Here is a 23,606-nt window from a genome sequence, read left to right as displayed (position 1 = left end):
ACACCGAGACACAACATCGGTTAACATTCTTTCTCCAAAATTTTATCCTCTCAAATGCGATGCACTACCCAATCAACCACACTTAAAGAATCCTCTCCACGCCACTGCCCATATTTTTAGCGCACTTGGGAGGACTTTCTCCATAATAACAAATGAGAAAAGAATCTATAAAAGAAGAGATGCTATTCTACGCGGCGTCTAAGCCAGCAAACCGCAATAAAAAACTGTTTGTGTTCTCTTTCCCTTAGTTTTATAAAATCGGATAATATTTCCTTTTTCGTTATTATAAATTTATAATTTGAAACCGAGATATTCTTCCATAAATAGTTTTGAATTTTCTTCTCCACTAGAAAGCTTCATACCCTGAAAGGCTGAAACGCCCTTTTTTATTTTTATGTTTTTTGCATTCGCACTGTACCCCTCTTCCTGAGCTGCTGTCCTAACTCCTTTAAGTTATTTTAATTCTCTCTTCTTAACCTCAAGATCCAGTGCGAGGGATTTGAAGAGAAATATCGACTTCGAATTTATTGTCTTTTTAAAGTTTTTGATTCGAAAGAGTTTTGTTTCGTTTTCACTCCAATCGAAACCGAACAAGTTGAGATTTTTGTTGGTTTTGGCTGTGTTTGTTTTTTGGGTGGGGAAGGAGAGAAAGTTTAGGATGAAGAGAGGAAAGTTTGATGCTTTCGTCTCTTTCAGTAGGCAGAGGTCCGTTCAGTTTTTGATCGTTGTAGGGTTTTTGTATCTTCTAATGGTGAGCTTAGAAATCCCTTTTGTGTTTAACGGCGGTGTTGGCTCCATTTCGTCTGATGGTTTCAATGGGTTTCTCAACGAAGCGTTATCTCTTCCTTTCCGGCTTGAGAGTGAAGAGGAGACATTGGTAAAAGAAGCACCAAATCGACCTTCTAAGGTTCCTTTTAGGGTTTCACAGAGTACTTTCCAACCATCGCAGCCCAGAACACTTGAGAGACGGATGGGAGAGCACAAGACAATCTCGGGTTTAATTTTTCAGGACAGCACATCTAGTAGTAGTAAAGATGGGTTTTCTGGGCTTCTAAAGTCCGCTAGGGATGCATGGGTAATAGGGAAACAGCTATGGGAAGAGCTGGAGTCGGAGAATGGGAAGTTCGAAGAGGAGAAGAGGAAAAAGGAGAATCGATCCGAGTTTTGTCCACATTCAATTTCGCTTACTGGGTCCGAATTTCAGAATCGCGGTAAAATTATAGTTCTTCCATGCGGGCTTACTCTGGGATCACACATTACGTTGGTGGGGACACCGCTTCCGGCTCACGCTGAGTCTGACCCGAAGATTACCCTCCCTAAAGGAGATGATCAGTCAGTTATGGTCTCACAGTTCATGGTGGAGTTGCAGGGACTGAAGACTGTTGATGGTGAAGAACCTCCAAGGATTTTGCACTTTAATCCTAGGTTGAAGGGAGACTGGAGTGGGAAGCCGGTTATCGAACAGAATACTTGCTATAGGATGCAGTGGGGGTCAGCACTTCGGTGCGAGGGCTGGAAATCTAAGGCTGACGAGGAAACTGGTATGTGGATTGATTGAACTTCTCTCGTTATCTGCTTTTTGTTGAGACTTGTGAATGCTGTTTCAGATTAGTTGTTTTAGACTTTGACTACTTCAAGACATATCCCTAGAGAAAAAATGTAAACGAGAAGCAATTGAGTAAATTTATATGTAAATGGTCATACTAGCAATAGCTTGTCAATGAACTTCTTGTGTTACCCATTCTTTAGCAAATACAGGAGGAAGTTGTCCCATCTTTCATGCTAGGAGGGGGGGGGGTTGAGAGGTGACCTTCATTTGAAATGGTAATCTCATGGGCGCTGTACAAAAACCATCCTCGGTAGGGTTGAACCTGCCTGTTGAGCCCGCCCCCCCCCCCCCCCCCCACACACACACACACACACACAAAATAAATAAAAGAAAACATGAACACACACAACAAGCACTTTACAAGAATGGCCCATATCCACTCTGAATAATTCCTTGTGCTTTGTATAGTTGATGAACTGGTCAAGTGTGAGAAATGGATCCGTGATGATGACAATCACTCGGAGGAGTCAAAAGCAATATGGTGGTTAAACCGGTTGATTGGCCGAACAAAGAAGGTTACAGTTGATTGGCCATACCCATTTGCTGAGGGCAAGTTGTTCGTACTCACGCTTAGTGCAGGATTGGAAGGTTATCATTTCAATGTTGATGGAAGGCATATTACCTCTTTCCCTTATCGCACTGTGAGTACCTTCATAAAGCCTCGTTGTTGATGTATCATTATCCCAATGAATCTGGGTTATTCATCTAATTTAACTGGCTAATGTTGACAGGGATTTGTTCTTGAGGATGCCACTGGCCTATCGCTGAATGGGGATATTGATATACACTCCATATTTGCTGCTTCCTTGCCAACATCACATCCAAGTTTTGCTCCACAGAAGCTACTCGAGATGTCGAGTAGATGGCAAGCCCCGCCGCTTCCTGATGAGTCTGTGGAGCTTTTCATTGGTATCCTCTCTGCTGGTAACCATTTTTCTGAGAGAATGGCAATTAGGAAATCCTGGATGCAGACAAAACTCATCAGGTCTTCACAAGTTGTTGCTCGGTTCTTTGTGGCACTGGTATGGCAGACCTGCATTGCATATGCTGCTTTGGTTTACAAAAAATGAAAATCTTTTTAGCATAAGCTTTTGTCTTGGGGTGCTTATGTTCTTTGGGCTTTATGCATTGGACAGAATGGAAGAAAAGAGATAAATATAGAGCTAAAGAAAGAAGCAGAGTTCTTTGGTGATATTGTTATAGTTCCTTTTATGGATAGCTATGACCTTGTGGTTCTGAAGACAGTTGCCATCTGTGAATATGGGGTGAGTTTGGAAATATACTCAAGAGTTTGAAACTTACATAGCATATGGGTTTCGTAGATATCACTCTAATCTTATACCTTTGTTGATTCACAGGTTCGCATGGTATCTGCGAAGTATATCATGAAGTGTGATGATGACACATTTGTCAGGATAGATCCAGTGCTCAGGGAAGCAAAGAAAGTCCCCAGAGATAGGAGCCTATATGTAGGGAACATAAATTACTATCACAAGCCCTTGCGTGCGGGTAAATGGGCAGTGACATATGAGGTACTTTTTTGACCCTGTATTCTGCTCTTTATGTATAAATCTTATTGACTCATTTATCCTGTACTTTATTGCCTGGTCGTGCTTTCTTAACATCCAATTATAAGAGTATAGACTGATATCAAATCCATTGCTTATTTTCTTCACTTTCTCCTTTTAGTGACACTATTAGGATAGCCATATTTGTGATTGCAATTTAGTTTCCTTTCAACAGAAACACAATGTTGGATGCATTTTATTGAAAAGCTTTACATCCATGTCATGGATTATTTATGACTTTGAAAATTGGTGCCCTTTTGATTAACTTCTACTAGTTTAGTGAAATTCTTTCTTTCTAGCTATTACCAGGCTGTGAAGTGATTATCACCTCAGATTTGCTCAGATTACTTGGTTATGGATAGTTATGACATGTGATGAGTTGTATGGCAGAATTGGGTGGAAGTTGTAGGATCTTGTTTGTTGTATTTTCTCTGCTGGAGGTTTGGACTTAATAGTAGCCACATATGAAATATTGAATTTAAGCTGGAAGAGAGCAAAGATTATTTTCAAGTTTTTGTCTTATCCCTGGCAGTGCTGCCACAATCACATTTCAAATGATTCATGAGTTATTCTGAGTCACAATTTCTACTGTTCAGCCTCTGTTACTAGTGAAGATCTCCAATTGTAGGCTTGTGTTACTTGGAGTAAGATTCAAGATTTTGACTTTGGGTTTCAATTGAAATTCGGTCTAATGATCATATTTTGGCATGAAACTTCAGGAAATCCTAATTAAGCATTTCTAAATATATTAGAACCTTTAGGTTATTAAAATAAACAAGCACACACACAAAAAAAGGGTTAAGTTTGGTTTTGTATCCTAGGTTGGTAGTTTACTCCGTACCTTACTGTAATTTAGTACTATAACACACAAAATTCAATGAAAACAACTAAAATATGCATTAGGAATGAAGAAAAACCATTTAATATTAAACATTGTTAACGGTTGCAAGTACAATTACAAATACAATTGTACTAGTGTTACAAGTAGTCAAGTACAAGTGTAGAAGCAAGGTTAAAACATCCCTACAAAACCATTCCTCCAACTCTATGTCAATATGACATTGAGTTCCAAGAAGACTCAAAACTTTTGGGGGAAAAAGGGTATGCCTCTAAGTTTGGATTTTATAAAAATCTTGTTCAAATGTGGTAGATCGTTGTTGAAGATGCATTGTAGTAGTCCAAAACACTTTGCTCCATCAAGAAATGTAGGTGATTTTGCAAAATATATTAATCTGTTTTTTTTTTTTCCTTGGAAGGGGGGGGGGGGGGTTTACAAGCGAAACCACTTGAAACTCACGAAAGGGGTTGAAATTTCGATCCATTTCTATTGAAAAAATTTTACATGTCCTGTTTTGTATCGAAACCTTAATTTCGGTCAAAACCCTGCATTTGTATTGAGTCACACCCGATTTTGTTTCACCCTTTGTCAAAACTGAAATAATTTGCCAAATCTTGGTGATTTCAACCGAGTTTTCGTACTATAACATAAAGAAGTTCGAAATTTTGAGTTGTTGACTACTTCCTGACCCTTTTTTTGTTTATCTTTGGATTGTTTTAGGAATGGCCAGAAGAAGATTACCCACCCTATGCGAATGGGCCTGGCTACATTGTGTCATCCGATATTGCACACTTTGTTGTATCCGAGTTTGAGAGTCACAAGCTAAGAGTAAGTTTTATTTTTTGAACAGCTCAGTGTTAGTAAACATACATTGTTTCTCCCTCCCTCCCTCTTTCTCTCTTTCCCCTCTTCTTTCTCTAATTAGCTAGAATGCACACACTGCAGCTGTTCAAAATGGAAGATGTGAGTATGGGAATGTGGGTAGAACAGTTCAACAGCACAAGGCCGGTGGAGTACGTTCACAGCTCGAGGTTCTGCCAATTTGGGTGTATTGATGACTACCTCACAGCACACTATCAGTCTCCTAGGCAGATGACCTGTATGTGGGACAAATTGCAACAAGAAGGACGACCTCAATGCTGCAATATGAGATGATGATGATGATGTTTCTGCAGCTGATGATTGGTTGACAGAGACAACGATGATCTGGGATGATGTGGGGAGGTGAGAAACGACAGGCACGTGGAGCGAAGTTTTGCAGTTATATAGCATTGTCTTGTGTATATTCCTTTGGATGTTTGGGGACTTGGTCATGTTCCCTTTCCAATTCATTCATTATTTTTTCTTACTTTTTCTCTTTCTCTGTGTCTTTTTTCCCCCTCTTTTATTTGGGCTGGGGGATGATGAAGTGTAGGTGGGTTATACCAGCAGAAAACATTGTTGACATCAGCAGGTTCTGTAATGTATAGTAATACACAGAAGCAGATGGAAATGGATATCATTTGGAATCATAATTCAATAGTTTATAATTCATTTAAGTTCATGTTTCTACAGTTTTGCTTGATGGGCAATTTTATGCTTTGGAAGCACTTAATAATAGATGGATAGATTTGAAGAGTTGATGCAGGATGTTTCCGCGTGTCCCTGAATGGAGACGATACTCAATCAAGCCTCTTTTCTAATGATTGAATACACTTCTATGGTTTCAGATTTTGTAACTCTTGAACTGTTTCTTCTGTATTGGGCTCATTGAAATGTAAACACCTACCCATACCTGGATGCTTACGGCCCTAAAATACGTATATTATTTCGACTTCTCCTATTGCTCTGTTCAAAATTTTCTTTTAAAGTCTAACTCTTCACTTTTTATAAACCCATCTTGTTTCTCCTTAAAGAGAGGTTCCTAGTGAAGGTTAACCTAACCTCTTAAGCATGTCTCCAACTTATCTCTAAAGATTGCTTAAAAACTTGAAGTAAAATCAAAGAAAGAGGACATGTGTCGAAGTTTTTGAAGCACAAAAGTCCATCTGTCATTCTAGAACTTCTCCAACTGCAGGCAAATTCAAAGGGAGGACAAGGACAATCGCCCAAGTACTCTAACTACAAAAAGCCCATCCATCGTCTGGAATTCCTCCGACTGCTGCAGCACCAGCCAAAATGAAGCAGTTCAGGCAGTCTACAGCATCATCCCTTCTTCCCCTTCTGATATGGCTTTGTATGTTATCTGGTAACACTCTCAAACTTGTCACAAATTTCTTTAACATATAGTACAACTCTGTTTCTCTGATTGAAAGGTTAATTTTCAACTTATTATAGGATTAAATGGTATCTAGCTAATTCATTCAGAAATGTTGCAGTTGCAGAACATGCAGAAGGGGCTGTAGTCACGTTCTATTTTCTCAACCTATGTCCATTTACAATATGGCCGGCTACTGCCCCAAATGCAGGCCAAGCAGTGATAGCTGATGGTGGGTTCAGCTTAAAGACAGGCAAGTCAAAGCGCGTCCAAGCACCAGACACATGGAGTGGCCGGTTCTGGGCAAGAACAGAGTGTGACTTCACTTCTAAGCCAGCCTGCCAAACTGGTGACTGCCAGGGACGATTTGCTTGCAATGGGACCATTGGCATGCCACCAGCTACACTTGTGGAGGTTTCCTTGCTACCAACAAGTAAAAGCAATTTGAATTTCTATGATGTTAGCTTGGTTGATGGATACAATCTCCCTGTATCTGTCTCCGCCGTGAATGCAAAATCTAACTGTTTTGTTGAAGGATGTTTGAAGAACATCAATAGTGTTTGCCCAGTGGAGCTACAGGTATTGAATGATGGTGGAACGGTGGTGGCTTGCAAAAGTGCATGTTTGGCTTTCAATCTGGATACATTCTGTTGTAGAAATGCTTATGGGAGCCCAGAGAAGTGCCAACCGAATATGTATTCGAAGATGTTCAAGGATGCTTGTCCCTCATATTCCAGTTATGCTTTTGATAAACCCTCACCAGTGGTGAGCTGCACCTCCAAAGAGTATATCATAACCTTTTGTCCTTCTCCTCCTGCTTTGGGTGACCATGTTCATGCTCATGTTGATGAATGAGTTGCAGAGGAAGAAGGGATAGTAATAATGATGCAGCAATAAAAAAAAAATACATAAATATTATGGAGAAAAGAATTGATGTTTGGGCATATTTTTTGAAGACATATCTTGGTGATGTCTCTACTCTCTTATATAAAGAGAAGGTTTGACCCATTTCTCTAATAATTATGAAGCAATCTAGAGGGGACTACAGGACTGTTTTATATTGGGGCATCTATAGTTTTAAGGAAAAATGTCTGGTGGTATGACTAAGCCCCATTGATTCTTTCTCCATGGGTTTTCAGGTTTGTAATGTTATATTTGATGTTTATTGTCAATATGATTGACTGGGTTCATTTACTATTCAAATAAATAGTCTATCCCCCCTTATTTACTTGTGTTATCATGTATGGTTTTGATATACATTTCCAATATTTTATTTCTTCTCTCTCCCAGCCAAAGATAGTTTTGTGCTTGCTTTGACTGAAAAGAAGGGAAAATTATAAATTTCTCAATATTGGGTTTGGGTTTACCAAAGTATCCTCGTAATCTTTGACACCTTCATTCAATTGTCCCTTGTCTTATTCCCAAAAACATTAAATGTAGTTAGATGTAATTTAATAAGAATTGCATTAAATGGTTCATTAAATAACTTTCAACTTTCTCAATTGCTTAGTGCACTTGGTAGAATGTGCGGGCGTTAAAGCCCTTCCAAGTTCAGACCAATGGTGTAGGGGATTTGGATCATCTCCAGCACGGGGAGGTGGATGGGGATCTCCCAATGACGTCTCTCCATCTACCACGTGTGCCGGAGAGGATCCCAGGGTTGGTCGCTCTCATGTGCTCTCTCAAGTACTCTCTCTTCAATCCCTTTCTATATTTTAGTTAAAAGCTATCAATTTTTTTGGTTAAACCCTTACTATTTTTTTTAATTCAAAACCTATCGATTTTTATTTTAATTTTTAATTTTTTAAATTAATTCTTATTATTTTTTGGTATCATCAAAAAGCCATATCACAGAAGTATTGCTATGATGATTACATCATATCACGGATTCGCGCTATATCGCGATTATGGCATGATCATCATAGTGATATCGTGTATTGTATCATATTGGTATCGAAGTGTCGGCATCATAGTGTCAGCATCTCCACCTAGCACTGCCGCACTGCCACACTTTAAGGAATTGGAGAGGATAATTTTTCCGAGAGTTCTTTGCGTATGATTGCAGAGATGGCATCATGAATTCATGCCTTGAAACTCACACTGTGATTTCCTGACTCATTTACGAAGAAGATGCTAACTTCCAGAAATTGTGAAATCCAATATCTTGTTTAAAACTTGGATCCAAATTAATTCTAATTAAACTTGATTCTATGGATATTAATGCTCTGTTCGGTATATTTTCTTAGAATGCATTCTAGGTCAGTAATGTATTCCAAAAAATCATAACAAATGCAGTCTAAAGTTGTGTTTGGTATGCATTCTTGGAGTGCATTTTAGGTCAATTTCGCATTCTCGAATGTTAAAAATAATTGTTTTTATCATCTGAGAATGCAAAATCGACCTAGAATGCATATCAAACACAACCTTAACTTAAAAAAATTCACTAATACAATTTCAAATGCTTTCAATGTTTAACTATATCGTTCGTTCTCTTTAATCCAATTTAGAGTTATATCTTCAAGGGGTGGGGTGATCGGAACCCACAAAATGTTGAGGTTGAGAAGATGAGAGAACAAATATATAGGGGTATACTAGCACCCTATGTGTCTATGATCTCTCTCTTCCCCCCTTTGAAATGACTCCCTTACACTTCAAGGGGGGGTGGAAGAGAGAGATAGACACATAGGATGCTAGCATACGGTATACCGCTAGCATACCCAACCTTTCCCCATATATTAAATAGAGAGTGAGTCCAGATACTTAAGACCAGGGTGAGATTTAAGGTTGCATTTGGTTTAATTTCTTAGAATGCATTATTATTGTGTATGCATACCAAACACAATCTTTATTAATCAAATTAGTCCGATTCTTATACGAGTCCAATTGATTCTAGGATAATTCCGTTCAAAATCAAATCAGAATTAATGGAGACCGATCCCATTTTGAGTTTTAAAATCTTCTCCCACATATTGAGGGATCAGGATCCTCTGCAGTACCGGCGGGGCAGCAATGCACATCTGACAACACAGCAAAGGCCAGGTGGCACACATGGTACACATGGCCTCTGCTATGCCGTTGGATGTGCACTGCCGGCCCACCGGTACTGCAGAGGATTTTAATACCATATTGAGGCATAAAAAGAAAAGAAAGAGGGCCACCTCTTATTCTAAAATCCATTGCTTAATTTTTGGTTTAATTAATTAATTAATGCCTAAGCCCCTAAAGGAATGGGGTTGTGAACTCTTTCTCCCCTCTCTCTCTCTCTCTTCTATTATCCCCTCCTTACCTAACATTTGCTGCAATTATCTTACACTTTTAATACCTTAATAGTTGTCTTAAAATAATTAACAAAAGGTCAAAATTGTCAAGGAAAGTGGAGAGTGCTTGTTGTTTGTCGTCCTGATTGGTCTCTCCCTTATCTTTAATTTATTTGCTTCTCAATCTTTACTTGTTAATAAATACTAAAATACTCCTTGTAGTTTATTGTAAAATCAGGAAAGCAATAAACCAACATGGCAAGTCTGATTTGACCCCAAAAAAAAAATAAAAAAAAAATCATACTTTGTATTTAATAAATAATAATTGAAGCAACTAGGCAAATAGGAAAGATAGGTGCATGTCACTTCCTCTCTCTTGCGAAATGACCACTAGACCCAAATTATAGAAATCTTATCCAATTAGGGTCAATTTTCTAAAATAATGGATGACCCTTTTCACCAAAAACATATATTATGGGTGTCATTTGAATTGGAGGAATAGGAGGTGCCTGCGAATTGGAGGTGATAATCCTTCAAATGAATCCAAATGCTAAGATTTAGAGTGGTGATCATTCAAAATTTAGGGTACCACCATATTGACACCAAACTACCTCCTGATCAGGAAAGATTATTAACAAAACCATTTTCATATTTACCATGCAGAAAACCCCTTCCAGTGAAGGCAACAACGAGGAAAATTTTTAAAGTGACAAGATTTCTTATTGAAGGAAATTGAAATTGTTTATTGTTAATTGGATTAAACATTGAATATTCATCAATTTATATAGTAGAAAATGAGAGATGAAGAAAACACTATTCAAAAATGTTGAGGCAGGGGGGGGACAACATTCGGTTCCCAATGTGAGAAACACATGAAAACGTGTGTAATATACAAAAGTGTATACACCCACAGAACTGTGTTATAGACACAAAACATATATAGAAGATCAATGAGAACAAGAAAAATAAAGTACATACATAAGAGATAAGAGAATTACGTGGTTCAAAACCACCTACATCAATAGAGTGAGATCCAACTTTCACTAAGAATCAAGAGAATAGATACAGTATAATAGCTGTGATTTGATACCCAAACCTCAAGTCCCAGGTACACCTTTCTCTCTCTGTCATCTTTTCTACATCGGCTCTTCGCTTAGTCCTTGTACACATGTTGCATCCACGTTGTACCCCTTGGGTTCTCATTTGGATCCTCACATCTTGACTGCTTACTTCGATCATCACTACTCCCTTTGGTAGCACCTAGCTCTCTCCTTTTATAGGACTAGTATTCCTCTTCCACCCTTGGAAGACTCCACTCTCTTGAAGACTTCAACCACTTGGAAGATTTCACTTCTTTTATTTTTTTGGGAAACTAGAGAGTCCACCTCTTCCATTATCTTGGAAGTCTTCACCTCACTTGAAGATTTCAACCACCTTAGAAGACTCCACCTCTTCCACTCTTTTGAAGACTACGTTCATGGAATGATCGATAATTCATTCTTCTCCAAACACATCCTCAGTGCTAGTCCCTCGAATGAATGACCAACCACACCTATTCAGCTTCGACCCATTCTTCACCCAACACACCTATAGTGCTAGTCCCTTGAATAGTCGACATGCACATCATTTCAGCTCCATTCTTCACCCAACATAGAATGATTGAAATCTCATCATTTCGACCAGATTCTTCAACCAACACATCTCTAGTGATAATATTTCAAATGACTAAACAATGACCCTCTAATCTCTTAATCTCCGTTTTCACCTTGAGGATGTATCATCTTCCTTCAAACCATGTTGTAGGAATGCCCACCACACCATTCCTATCCTACAAAATGCTACCTTTACCATGGCAATTCATGGTAACTCCCTACATTTTTTTTTAAAGAAATCTCATTGACCACTCTCAATAACATTGTGTGTTCTCACTATCTCCCTGATCATCGACAACCATTAGCTTTGACATCACTTGTTGGGGGGGGGGGGGGACAACATTATGCTCCCAGTGTGAGAAAAACACAAAAGTGTGTGTCACACAAAGCTGTATACGCCCATAGGATTGCGTTCGGCAAACAAAAACGTATATACAATATCAACGAGAACAAGAAAAAAAAAGAACATACATAAGAGGCAAATGATTTACATGATTCGGCGAAACCAGTTACATCAACAAAGTGAAAGTTGGATCAAACTTTGTTTAGTGTACCTCAAGCCCCCGATACATCCTTCTCTCTCCTCTCATTCTCTAAATTGGCTCTTCGCTTAGTCCTTGTACACATGTTGCTCCATATTGTACTCTTTATACTGTCGCTTGGATCATCACTACTGCTTTTGGTAGACACCTCTCTCCTTTTATAGGACTCCTCTTCCACCCTTGGAAGACTCCGTTTTTTTGAAGACTCTACCTCTTCCATGAAAGATTTCATATGCAATAACATTGAGGAAGTCAACTGAGATGCCTATGCTCTATTCGGTTTTAGGTGTAAAGGGAAATAAAATAAAATATAAAGACAGCATGAAAAAAAAGGGAAAATTACATGATTAGCTACTTTTGGGTTTTCATTTACAAAACTGTCCACCCTATGTTTGAGTTAACAAAAATAGACAAAAACAAGTTTAATTTTACAAAACTAGACAAAACAGTGACTCTCCTTCCTTCCTCAGCAATTTCCCTCTGAAAAAATCTCTTTTTTTTTTTTCCTTTGTTACTTGGGGTAGCAGAGAATGGTGGTGGCTGGGACAAGGGTAGGGTTGCAGGGAACGGAGGATGCCTGGGCGAGAAGGCAATGATAGGGGTAAAAATGTCTAAAAAAATAAGTGTGAGAGGGAGAGACACTATTTTGTCCAGTTTTGTAAACCTTAACTTGTTTTTGTCTATTTTTGTTAACTCAAACATAGGGTGGATAGTTTTGTAAATGAAAACCCAAAAATAGCTAATCATGTAATTTTTCCAAAAAAAAATTTAATTGGGGTGTTTGATTAGAAATGCAATTGATGTAAAGTGATATGAAACACGTGGGATTCACGACATAAAGAATGCAAAAGATAAAAAGTATCTTTCAATGATGTTTTGGTTGAAATGAATTAAACAGTAACGATGTGGACAAAGGAGAGACGAAACATCATGCATTAGATGTTTTTTAGGAAAGTATATTAGGCCCATTTAGACCATTTGATTTTTGGACATCATATACTTAAACTATCATAACTCAAAAGCTTAAGCTATTAAGTGGAGAGACCCACTTAGTGGATGTAGACATCTAATGCCAAAGTTCTCCAATGTGGGATACTTTTGAGTGACGGTACACATGTGTATTACCAACACTGTAGGTCTGATGGAATCCAATCTAAAAACTTCTTCTATTAAATGGAGGGATCCAGATTCTCTACTGCCGAGCTGCCCGGCAGGACCCTACTGTCGAGACACAGCAAGGCGAGGAATGACTGTCTTACCTCTGCCCGAGCACCTTGCCCGAGTGGAGGTAAGGCGGTCATTTCCTGTCTTGCTATTTCTCGACAGTAGGGTACTGCAGGGCAGCTCGACAATAGAGGATCCAAATTGTAAATGAAGAGACCCAACTGATGATGAAGGCATTCAAGATCACAGAGTTATCTACTGTAGGGTTATTCCCAACATAGAAATGGAGAAAAATAAGGAGAGGAAACAATCACGCAACATGAATCCAAATTATTTCCACTCTATGATTACAATGTGGGCCAATTTTTCTATTTTCTTATTCATTTTCTTTGTAGTAGTGCGTTAGGGTCACTAGAGTTATTTTAAAATTCTAAAGAAAATTTTATTGAGAGAATCATACAAACAGTCCAAAACTGGTGTGAGTAAATTATGGCCCCTTTAATGGAAACAAGGGAAGCCATGGTGCGGTTGTTGAAGTGACAAGAGCTAGTTAGTTTGGGAAAGAAGCTGCAACCATTACCTTCTATGTGATAGTGCTTGCGTATATCATAAGTACATATATGTGGCTGAAGTGGATGCTAACTACTTTATTTAATTTCCCTACAAAATATTGTATGGGGAAAATCTTGTCGTTTAGTTACAAAGAAGATTGTAATCTAACTTTTTATTTTTCATTCTTAAAAGTTATTTAATATTATATTTAATGCAAGGATAAAAAGAGATTTTTACATAGGACCCATATTAGCATAAAAAAAATATGGAAAGTAGTTTCCAAAAGGATTCTATCCAGCATCCTGCCCGGGCTGCAAGTGTAGCATCGGACACAGTGAGACTTGAAAAGACCGTCTCACCCCTGCTTGGGCAAGGTGTGAGGCGGTCTTTTCACGTCTCACTGTGTCCGGCACTGCACGTGTAGCCTGGGCAGGTGCTGAACAGAAGCCGAGTCTGAAGCAATTTTTTTGTCCGGGAATGTGGTCTATACCAGCACTTCCATGTGTCTATCTCTCTCCTCTTCAAAACAAAGGGGCAGATGTGTCTTTTCATATGGGGGAAGAGAGAAATAGAATAATGGGAGTGTGGAACTTTCTCCCAAAAAAATATAGAGAAAAGGCTGGGTATGGTAGCAGTATACCGTATGCTAGCGCTCTATGTGTCTTGTCTTTCTCTTTCCCCCTTTGAAGGGTAAGAGAGTTATTTCAAAGGGTAGAAGAGAGAGATAGACAAATACGGTCCTAGCATATCATATACCGCTAGCATATCTATCCTTCTCCCAAAATATATATATAACTTGCATAAAATGACTTTCAAGTTTTTGAAACCCTCTTTCTACCTAATCCACATCGTCTTCAATAAGTAAAATGTCTTGGGAATAATTATATAATATATATGTTCAAGTACGGATTGAAAATGATGGGTCATATTAAAATGGATTAATAAAACTCTACCTGCTAATGGAAAAAATAGCTTGTTTAACATGTTAGAGTGGAGAAGAAAAAAAAATAAAATAACAAAGAACATGAAAGGAAAAGAAGGAAGTGTGAAAATGGAATGGTTTTTTTTTATCAAATAGGCATGGGAAACAAGATGAGTGGAGGAGGAGATTGGGGGATAATGGGGAAACATAGGAATATATAGGGTTTGAAAAGCTAAAGTTGTCTTCATTGTCATTTCCTAAAATTGGTACTACGAACCGCATGTAAATCGATTATAAACTGAATAACGAAAATCAAACAAAAACTAGTAAAACCAGATCGAATGCATAATGATTCAGATTTTGGTTAAATTCATCCGATTCTTTTTTTATTTCACCTTGTCAAAATGTAAACCCACTGAAACAAATCCAAATAACCAAAATCGGACCGATTGAAATAAAATTTATAATAAACATATTGTTTCATTTGATATTAACAGAAACATGCATCTTGCATCTGATAAAATAATTCATGCGGAATACTCATGGAGATCAATGATCATACAAGTAAATCCAGGGATGTGATTGACGTACCTGGATCCATGGTTGTGGAAATCGAATTCTTAACGATCTCTATCGCACACGAACTGCGTTGGTCTGGTCTACCCTCTTTCACTTGTCTTTAAATTTTCTTAGGTTAGTCACTTAATGAGTCAGTGACAACTATTTATAATGGTGAGGGTAGGGACCAACCCTGCATAGAAACTAAGGTTTCCTTCTCATTAAGGAAACAACACTTTAGGTCCACACATAGTAACTGAACTCATACCATTAAAACAGTTCTCATCAACACAACTAAACCAATTTTATGAAAATAAAATAGAACTATGCTAATCCACAAAATGAAAATCTTACAGCATCTTCTTAGAGGACTTTTCTCTCATTTTATCATCAGTTTTACTTTAATGGTTATTTCCGAGATGGTTCTTCATTTCTCTATCTAATGACTTTAAAAATTTTAAGAGAGGATCAACCCAACCGACCAACGTTATGACGTGAGTATGGTGATGTCACATACACAATACCAAACCAATTGGATCTTTGATTTCTTTCTTCTACATTCGTCGGCAGTTCTGTTGGGGTGGGCGCGTGGAAGGCGAACCTGAACAAGATGTGTAGACTCTCCACTTCATCATCGATGGTGACTATTGAAATATAATTGACTCATTAATTAAAACACTTTCGACTTGCGGCAGAAACAATGCCCAGGTCGATGGCCCTGGGGCCCTCACCCTGTTTGTAGAGATTGGTAATTGGAGTACTGCCAACGTACACCCCACGGCAGCACCTAACGCAGCCCAAGCCCTCGCTGCCCCTCCCATCCCACATGCCCTCTTTAGTGAGTAGTCGCCCACTTGGTCCCTTTACAGCTCCTTAGAATCTGTCTATGGCATCTTTCATCTTTGTCTTTTACATAGCTTGGCCGTCTTCTACCTTGAAATTGAGAGAGAGAGAGAGAGAGAGAAAGAGAGAGAGGGGCTTAATGGCCCACTAGAAACTAAGAAGACGTATGGCGGGGCAGTGAGAGTGATCCTTATTTCTATAATGGCGTCTTCCTCCATTGTCATTTGTTAAACCGGAGGAACTATCTCTTCCTAAATTAGGTTTCAAAATTCATTTGGGGTAAGTAAAATTCACACTTATGTCTTGGTACATTCCCCTCTTGTAATCTGAATTCATTTCATAGAAAAGTTCAATAAAGAGGTTGGATCCACATCATCATCCTCATCTCTTTCTCATGAAAAAAAAAAAAACAGACTTTCTGGAGTGTGGCAGAAGCGGATTTTAATCTTCTCATATTCCTAAAGCTGTGTAGTGCGACAGTGCTAGGTGGAGATGTTGACACCTGACAGCTCGGACATCCAACGGTCTGAGGTTATTAACTTATGCTGAACTCGAATCATTGGATGTCCGAGTTACCACATGTCCACATCTACACCTAGCATTGCCACACTGCACAACTTTAGAGAATTAGAGAGGATTATTTTTCAATAGACGCTGGATGGGGCTAACTGACCGCCCCACCCACTATGAAAGGTTGAAATCTAGTCTCTGTTGATGCCTCCACACGCCTTCCATGCATATTCCCATTGGCCCTGCGTTATGGTAGGGACCACACTCTTAGATAGAGAACACATCCCTCACTTTTATGGGGAAGAGTTCCAGTTTTCTATCTAGGACTATGATACCAGCACGAGCGCAGGGACAATGGGAACATAGGGTATCAATGTGGAACCGAATCCAAATCCGGATCCAAACTGAATAACCTAAACCAATTTGAGCCGAATATAATTTGATTAAAGTCTTGGATTTGAAATATGTGTTATTAATTTGGTTTGGTCTGGATCTGGATCTCATTGCCACTATTTGGAACCGAATCGGAACCAAACCAAATACCTGATCCCGGACCGATTTACACCCTTATGGGAACACACACGCAGAAACTTCAACAAAGCAGGATTTTTGCCTTTCATGAGGGGTGGGGGCGGTCATGTCATCCCACTCTACTGCTAGGTCAGAGTTCTTTTTTCCCTCTTATATGAGTTTGGAAAAAAGGGAGAAAGAACGCCACCCAGTCGCACATAAGGGTGTCAATTTGGGACCGGAACCGGGAACCGTCCCAATACCGTCCCACTAAAACCCGATACCGTATCGTCCCATTAGTAAATGGGACGGTACTGGTATCTGATTTTGGTACCGAATGATAAATGGGACGGGACGATTCTAGGACGGGATTCCCAACGGTACCAGTACCAAAATACCAATAAGGTACCGGAATGGTACCGGACATACTAGTACCGTTTAAAAAGAAAAAATATATAAGATCTTTTTTTTTTTTGGGAGAAAAAATAAGGTATAAGAATTATATTTATGATGCATTAGGGTTTCATTAATTACGTTATGAATACGAAAAGGAACAAGTGAACAGCCGCAGCTCTTGAAGTATCGCCTCTCAAAATTCTGGTTCAGTGCTACTCTCTCTTCCTGCAAGCAAGCAACTTTATGTACCAGGTTTTTCTTTTTTCCACTTAGTAGTACCATGTGACAGTGACATGTGTGATAATAAGGTTTTGTTTGGAAAATCAAAGAGGAAAACACAATCGAATTTTTCCATTACGAACAATTAAACTTCTTCCTTTTTCTACAATGTCTAGAATTGTTTAGGAACCGGTACCATCTCGTCCCGCTAGTTATTGGGACTGGGATCTAGGTTTGGTCCCGTTAAGTAAATGGGACGGTACTAGGATTGACATTTTTGGTACCGATATCGGTACCGTCCTGTCCCAAGTATCGAGAACCGTCCCAATTGACACCCTTAGTCGCACACCACACGTCGCCCTGCACCCAGACACGTAAGTAATGTCTGCCCTTGAAAAAATGGAAATGACCAAAGTGCAACAGTCATTTTTCGATGACTAGGTGGTTTGCCTTAGAAAAAGAACATTACCTGGTGGTGTGGTTCGTGCACCCACATAAGAGTGCACCGATTTATTGTTCCGTCTCTTGTGAAATAAAAAAATTTGTGTGTTTTCTTTTAGCCCACGCATCGCCCACGCATCGGTACAGGGGTTACACGACCAGGCAGGGAACTCTTGCCCAGTTTTGTCCTCCCCCACCTACACTTACAATCCGATGATGACACCTGTTCTTTTCCCTCCATATAAATAAATGGAAGCAGGTGAAACAAATGAACAAGGGAAGAGTGCTGGCCTTTTTATTTCTTCCCACGAGGTGAGAGTGTGTGAGACTAAGACTCAGAGTGAGACACTTCGCTTGCCCATATCCAAGTGTATAAAATAGTAGATAGAACAGATCGAACTCGAGTGTTTGATTTGGTGAGAAACTAGAGAATTTGATCAAAATCCCGCTAAGAAGGAGGAGATGATGATGATGATGGGTGGTGAGACATGGGCTGGATTAGGATCAATAGTTGCAGGAATCATGTTCATGTCAGCCATGTTTCAACAGTACTTCCCTAGACATCTCCGTGATCTGTTACAGATATACTTTTTCCAGCTTATGAATATGGTGAATCCATACATGCAAATCAGCTTCCACGAACAAAGCGGCGGTCGTTTTAGCCGGAACGAGGCTTACACCTCCATCGAAGCCTACCTCAGTACCCATTCTTCCACACAAGCCAAGCGACTCAAAGCCGATATCACCACCAACTCTGCAAAATTGGTTCTCAATCTCGACAACCACGAGGAAGTCACCGATCAATTTCAAGGAGTCAAGTTCTGGTGGAAATCCCATGTCTCCACCACCAACCGTCAAAACCCTTTCTACGGCGATAATCACTCCGAGGAAAAGCGTTCTTTCAGGCTTTCTTTTCACAAGCGCCACCGAGATCTCGTCATTAATTCTTACCTCCGCCATGTGCTCGAGGAAGGGAAGGATGTGGTGGTGCGCAACCGCCAGCGGCGGCTCTACACTAACAACTCCGGCCATAGCTGGAGGGGTAGTGGTTCCTGGACCCACGTGGCTTTCCAGCACCGGGCCACCTTCCAGAATCTAGCTATGGGCCCATTGAAGAAAAAGCAAATAGAAGATGATCTTCTCACTTTCTGTAACAGCAAAGATTACTACGCCAAGATCGGCAAAGCTTGGAAGAGGGGTTACTTATTGTACGGCCCTCCAGGTACCGGAAAGACCACCATGATCGCCGCCATGGCAAATCTGTTGAACTATGATATCTATGACCTCGAACTCACCGCCGTGAAGAACAATACGGAGCTGCGAAAGCTCTTAATCGAGACCTCCGGCAAGTCCGTCATCGTCATCGAAGATATCGATTGCTCGCTCGATCTCACCGGCAAGAGGAAGAAGGAGAAGGAAAAGGAGAAGAAAGATGAAAATGACCCAAATCGAAACCTCCCAAAACCTAAAGAAGAGGGTAATGACAAGAACAACACCAGCGATATAACTCTCTCGGGGCTTCTCAACTTCATAGATGGGCTTTGGTCTTCCTGTGGTGAGGAACGAATCATCGTTTTCACCACAAACCATGTGGAGAAACTGGACCCTGCACTCATACGGAGTGGTCGAATGGATATGCATATTGAGCTGTCTTACTGTTGCTTTGAAGGGTTTAAGGTACTTGCAGAGAATTACTTGGACATTAAATCACATAGTTTGTTCGATAGGATTCGTGGGTTGTTGGAAGAAACCCAGATGAGCCCTGCTGATGTTGCAGAGAATTTGATGCCCAAAACCATAAAGGGAGAAGCAAAAACTTCCCTGGAGAACTTAATTAGAGCTCTTGAGATGGCTAAGGAAAAGGGTAAATCTTCTACCAAGGATACCGAAGAAGAAGAAGAGAAGGTGATAACAGAGAAAGAAGAGAAGGAGAAGTCGGTCTCAGGCAACAAGAAGCAGATGAAACTGATGAACAAGGACAAGTCTCTGTTTTACTGGTACCGCCGGGCTTCTTCCAAAAAGAGGGGCAAAGTGGCGAACCAATCAGTGCCAGAAAACTCTTAGAATCTGGGAATTCTGAATAGAGAGAGTAGAGCTTAGCAGTAGTAGTAAGTAGTGTGGAATTTCAGTTCTACTGCTAGGACTCGGCTCCTGTCAATCCGGGCAGCCATGTGCAGCACCTGAGATGAGACGCTGCGCATTTACCGCCTTACCCCTGTCCAATGCCTTAACCCGAACAGGGGTAAGGCGATAAATGCACAGCGCCTCACAGGTGCTGCACATGACAGTTTCAGTTCTCTTATGTACAGAGATGGGTGGGTCCTACTATATATTATGTTCCTATTTGGGGTTTTTTTGAATGGATGATGTACCTTTCCTGTGGATTAAAGGTCAGTTACAACCACCACATTTTTTTTGTTTTTTGATAATTTCTTCTTTCTTTCATAAAAAAAAATGTGGTGGTTGTAGTTTTTTTTTTTTATTTATAACAATTGATAAAAGTGTGATGGTTGTAGTCTTGTAGTTGTAGTAGAGAAGTGTGGGGAACCGATGAAAAAGATGGAAAAAGAAAGAAATGCGGGATGGTGGGAATGGAAGTGGTAGTAGGAAGGAAAATCATCGAAGCACTTGAGAAGTTGAGGATTATGTAGTGTTAGAGCAGTGGGGCTTGGTTTAACCTTGCTTATGTGATTTGACTAACTAAGTCTATCACATTCTTGAATGGTTTCTTCTGAGGATGAGATTATGGTCATGATTACCTATCTCATAATAGGGCAATAGTTCTCTATGTCCTATGGGAAACAGGGCCTGTACTCTGGGCCAATGGGAGAGCATACAGTGGAATCAATAGGGCACGTATTACCTCCATTCATGGGGTGGTCATTTCGCCCCTCTGTTTGGATGTAGGATGCACACTCTCTCACAGAATTTTTTCCCTTTGTGGGGGAGCATGGCTCCTGCACCAGACACTGACTGGTGAAGCGAACGCTCCAAACCCCCCCCCCATACTCCCACATAGAATGTTTGCCTTTTGTGGGGAGCGTGGCTCTTGCACCAGACATTAACAGGTGAACGAACACTCCAACACCCCACCCCAATGAAATGCAATATTGACACCTCTGTTGATGTTTTTGCGCATGCTCTCCTCACAGGAAACACTTACCCTAATAATAATGAGGGAGAAGTTTCTCTAATTGGAAGTGGGGGCAATCACAATGCACCAGGAGCATCAATATGGGCAGGGTTTTTTGCATTCCTCATAAGGTGGAGTACTCACTTCACCCCACTTTGTATTTAGGCGTAGGCACCATAGTGCCATGCAGGGTTCTTTTTTCTTAATAATAATAAAAATTTCTGTTTTTACTATCAAAAAAAAAAAAAAAAAAAAAACCCAAAATTAGAGATAGTTGCATCCTCTTTTAAAACCGGATTTAACTTACCTACGGTCCTACCCTAGCCTTTTGAGGTTGCCTAGTTGCTACCGAAATAAATAGATGTCCCTCAAGAGTAAAAATTACATCCATTTTATTAGGGTTGCAACAGGGTCGGTTGGGCAGGGCATTTTAAAACCCCAATCCAACCTAACTCAGGTCAGAAAAATCCAACCCTAACCCACCCTTAGGGATGAGCTGGGCTGACCCTAATTGGCCCTAATTATGGTGCTACAGGTGAAAGTAGAAGTGGCTTTGGTGGTGGAAATGTTGCTGGGTATGGAGGCAGCGCCAATGGTGGAAGCTATGATATTGCAAGCAGTGGCAGTGGCAGTGGCAGTGGTAGTGATAATTTTGTTAGTGGTGCTTCCTCTATGAGTTGCGATGGTAGCTATGCAACTGGCTCTTATGGTGGCAGCATGGGTATGGGTTTTGGTTGTGAACAGTATGGATGCAATCAAGACAACAATGCATGTGCTGCCAAAGGTTATGGCCAAGATGATCCAGAATGGAATTACATGGACAACGATGAACCCTATCGTTATACTAACAAGAAGAAGAAGAAGACAAGATTGGGTCAAGTTGGGCCAATCCAGGCTCAACCCAAGGCATCAACCCTGGCTCGGCCTGGCCCTGACTCAGGGTCAGAAATTCTCAACCCTAACCCACCCTCAGGGCCAGTGTATCACAGCCCAGGCATTGTTCGGGCCCAGGGTGGGCCAAGGCGGGTTCAGACTGTTAGGGCCAAACTTACACCCCTACAATTTATCAAGCAAAGAAGACTAAGTCAGAAAAATCCTAAACATTTCCAATGGCCATCCAACAAAGCCTCTACTTTCTTGTATCCTTTTGCTCTTGCCCTTGCATGTTGCAGACCCTACAACATGAGTTTTATGTGTTTGTTTGGAATCGATAGTGTCGGCCGATCTATTCCAGTGTAATTGAACAGATAAGGGTAAAAAGGTCATTAAGGTGTTTTTTTCAAGAAAAACTGAGGCAAAACCATCTGATACCATGTCGATACTCTAATCTGTATCCGATCCCATATCGATTTTTGGGGTGATTGATCTCTGATCCAATATCGTGAACTTATACCATGCCCTACATGATGCTTTTGGAGCTTTACAAAGACCCAACTTGGAACGAACCCTGTTAATAATGTTATTCCAAATAACCTTTTTCCCCTTCTTGGCCACCAAAGGGGTACTAAGGTTTAGAGTTCCATCCTCCATGGGAGACACTTCAAGAACATTAAAAACTTGTGGATATAGCTACAAGAAGTGAGTTGCAACGTTTTTTTGTACCTTTTTCTAATTAAAGAAAAAGATAATAGCTGGATATTGAGATCTAAATGGTACCATGGCTGATCTTAATTTCCTATTTCTTCCTCAATCAGGGAAAAACTAGAACCAGTGTCCATCAATTCCTATTGAATTCTTAAAACCATGGAGTGAAAGGGATAGTGGAAAGGTGCAACAGTTGCTCAACTGATCCAAGCTCTTGAAGAAGCCCAGAAAAAAGGAGAGTTGAAGTCATGGAAGAAGCACCAAACGAAGCAATTAGATAGATCAATAATGCAGACAAGCCAAAATGTGCAGGAACAATCAATCAAGATCAGTTGCATTATAACAGACAATTGGTCATCCATATGCCATGTCATTAACAATATCAACAATCACCAAAGCTTGTGCATGAGTTCAGAATGATTTTATAAATAATTTGTATGTTCAGCTAAACTCAAATTGTTCATGGTGGAACCAAGTGATTAGCGAATCCAATATGTAATCAGATGATGGTAGAGTATAGCATAATAAGTTACATCTACAAACACAATCATTATGGAACTACATTTAACCAGAAGCGGGAAACAAAAAAAAAAAAACAAACTAAAAGTTCTCGCTTCCTTGAGAATCTAAGAATCAAAACTAGGACACAAGAAATATTTCAGTTACCTTAACAAGGGAGGATAGCACCAACCTAACAAGTAAACAAAGGAGACATAAAACATCAGATTACCTCACAAGAGAGGATGGCATCACTCTTACAAGAGAATGAGTGTTCAGATCATATCATTTGGCCAGCAAACCATGAAACCCAACAACTAATGCAAATTAATGGTTACTATCCTGCAAGAATGAAACTTAAGGTGGCTCACTTGATGAAAATGAAATTTAGGGGCTCAAACAACTCAAAGCCAACAAATTTCTTTTGTTACCGTATCAGCTTCATGGATATTGTACATTGATTGGAAAATGAGCAGACCAGTAAGGGACTCCCCTACAAATTCCCATCCCATAGCATAAATTGCTCCGGAGGAAGAAGTATTAAGATGACTAACCTATCTACACAATTCTCTGC

The 23,606-nt window shown here is 39.9% G+C and overlaps 3 protein-coding genes across 3 annotated transcripts; all 3 read left to right on the top strand.

Annotated features, from left to right (window-relative positions):
• Window positions 1-635: 635 nt before the first annotated feature.
• LOC122672840 (hydroxyproline O-galactosyltransferase GALT6-like) lies at window positions 636-5,222 on the top strand. The gene is made up of 7 exons (XM_043870337.1): window positions 636-1,541; window positions 2,018-2,250; window positions 2,341-2,631; window positions 2,746-2,874; window positions 2,968-3,141; window positions 4,736-4,843; window positions 4,961-5,222. Exons 1-7 carry the CDS (start codon window positions 659-661, stop codon window positions 5,168-5,170), a joined length of 2,028 nt encoding a protein of 675 aa, XP_043726272.1. The 5' UTR covers window positions 636-658; the 3' UTR covers window positions 5,171-5,222.
• Window positions 5,217-7,113, top strand: LOC122672006 (thaumatin-like protein). Its single transcript, XM_043869514.1, has 3 exons — window positions 5,217-5,239; window positions 6,072-6,242; window positions 6,332-7,113. The coding sequence occupies exons 1-3, from the start codon at window positions 5,217-5,219 to the stop codon at window positions 7,104-7,106; spliced, it is 969 nt and encodes a 322-aa protein (XP_043725449.1). The 3' UTR covers window positions 7,107-7,113.
• An 11,160-nt stretch (window positions 7,114-18,273) lies between these two features.
• Window positions 18,274-19,881, top strand: LOC122672005 (AAA-ATPase At3g28580-like). Its single transcript, XM_043869513.1, has one exon. It carries the CDS (start codon window positions 18,280-18,282, stop codon window positions 19,879-19,881), a length of 1,602 nt encoding a protein of 533 aa, XP_043725448.1. The 5' UTR covers window positions 18,274-18,279.
• The last annotated feature ends 3,725 nt before the right edge of the window (window positions 19,882-23,606 follow it).

The sequence above is a fragment of the Telopea speciosissima genome, chromosome 8, assembly GCF_018873765.1.
Source record: "Telopea speciosissima isolate NSW1024214 ecotype Mountain lineage chromosome 8, Tspe_v1, whole genome shotgun sequence".
NCBI classification, from domain to species: domain Eukaryota; kingdom Viridiplantae; phylum Streptophyta; class Magnoliopsida; order Proteales; family Proteaceae; genus Telopea; species Telopea speciosissima.
This window is presented reverse-complemented; position numbering and strand designations above follow the sequence as displayed.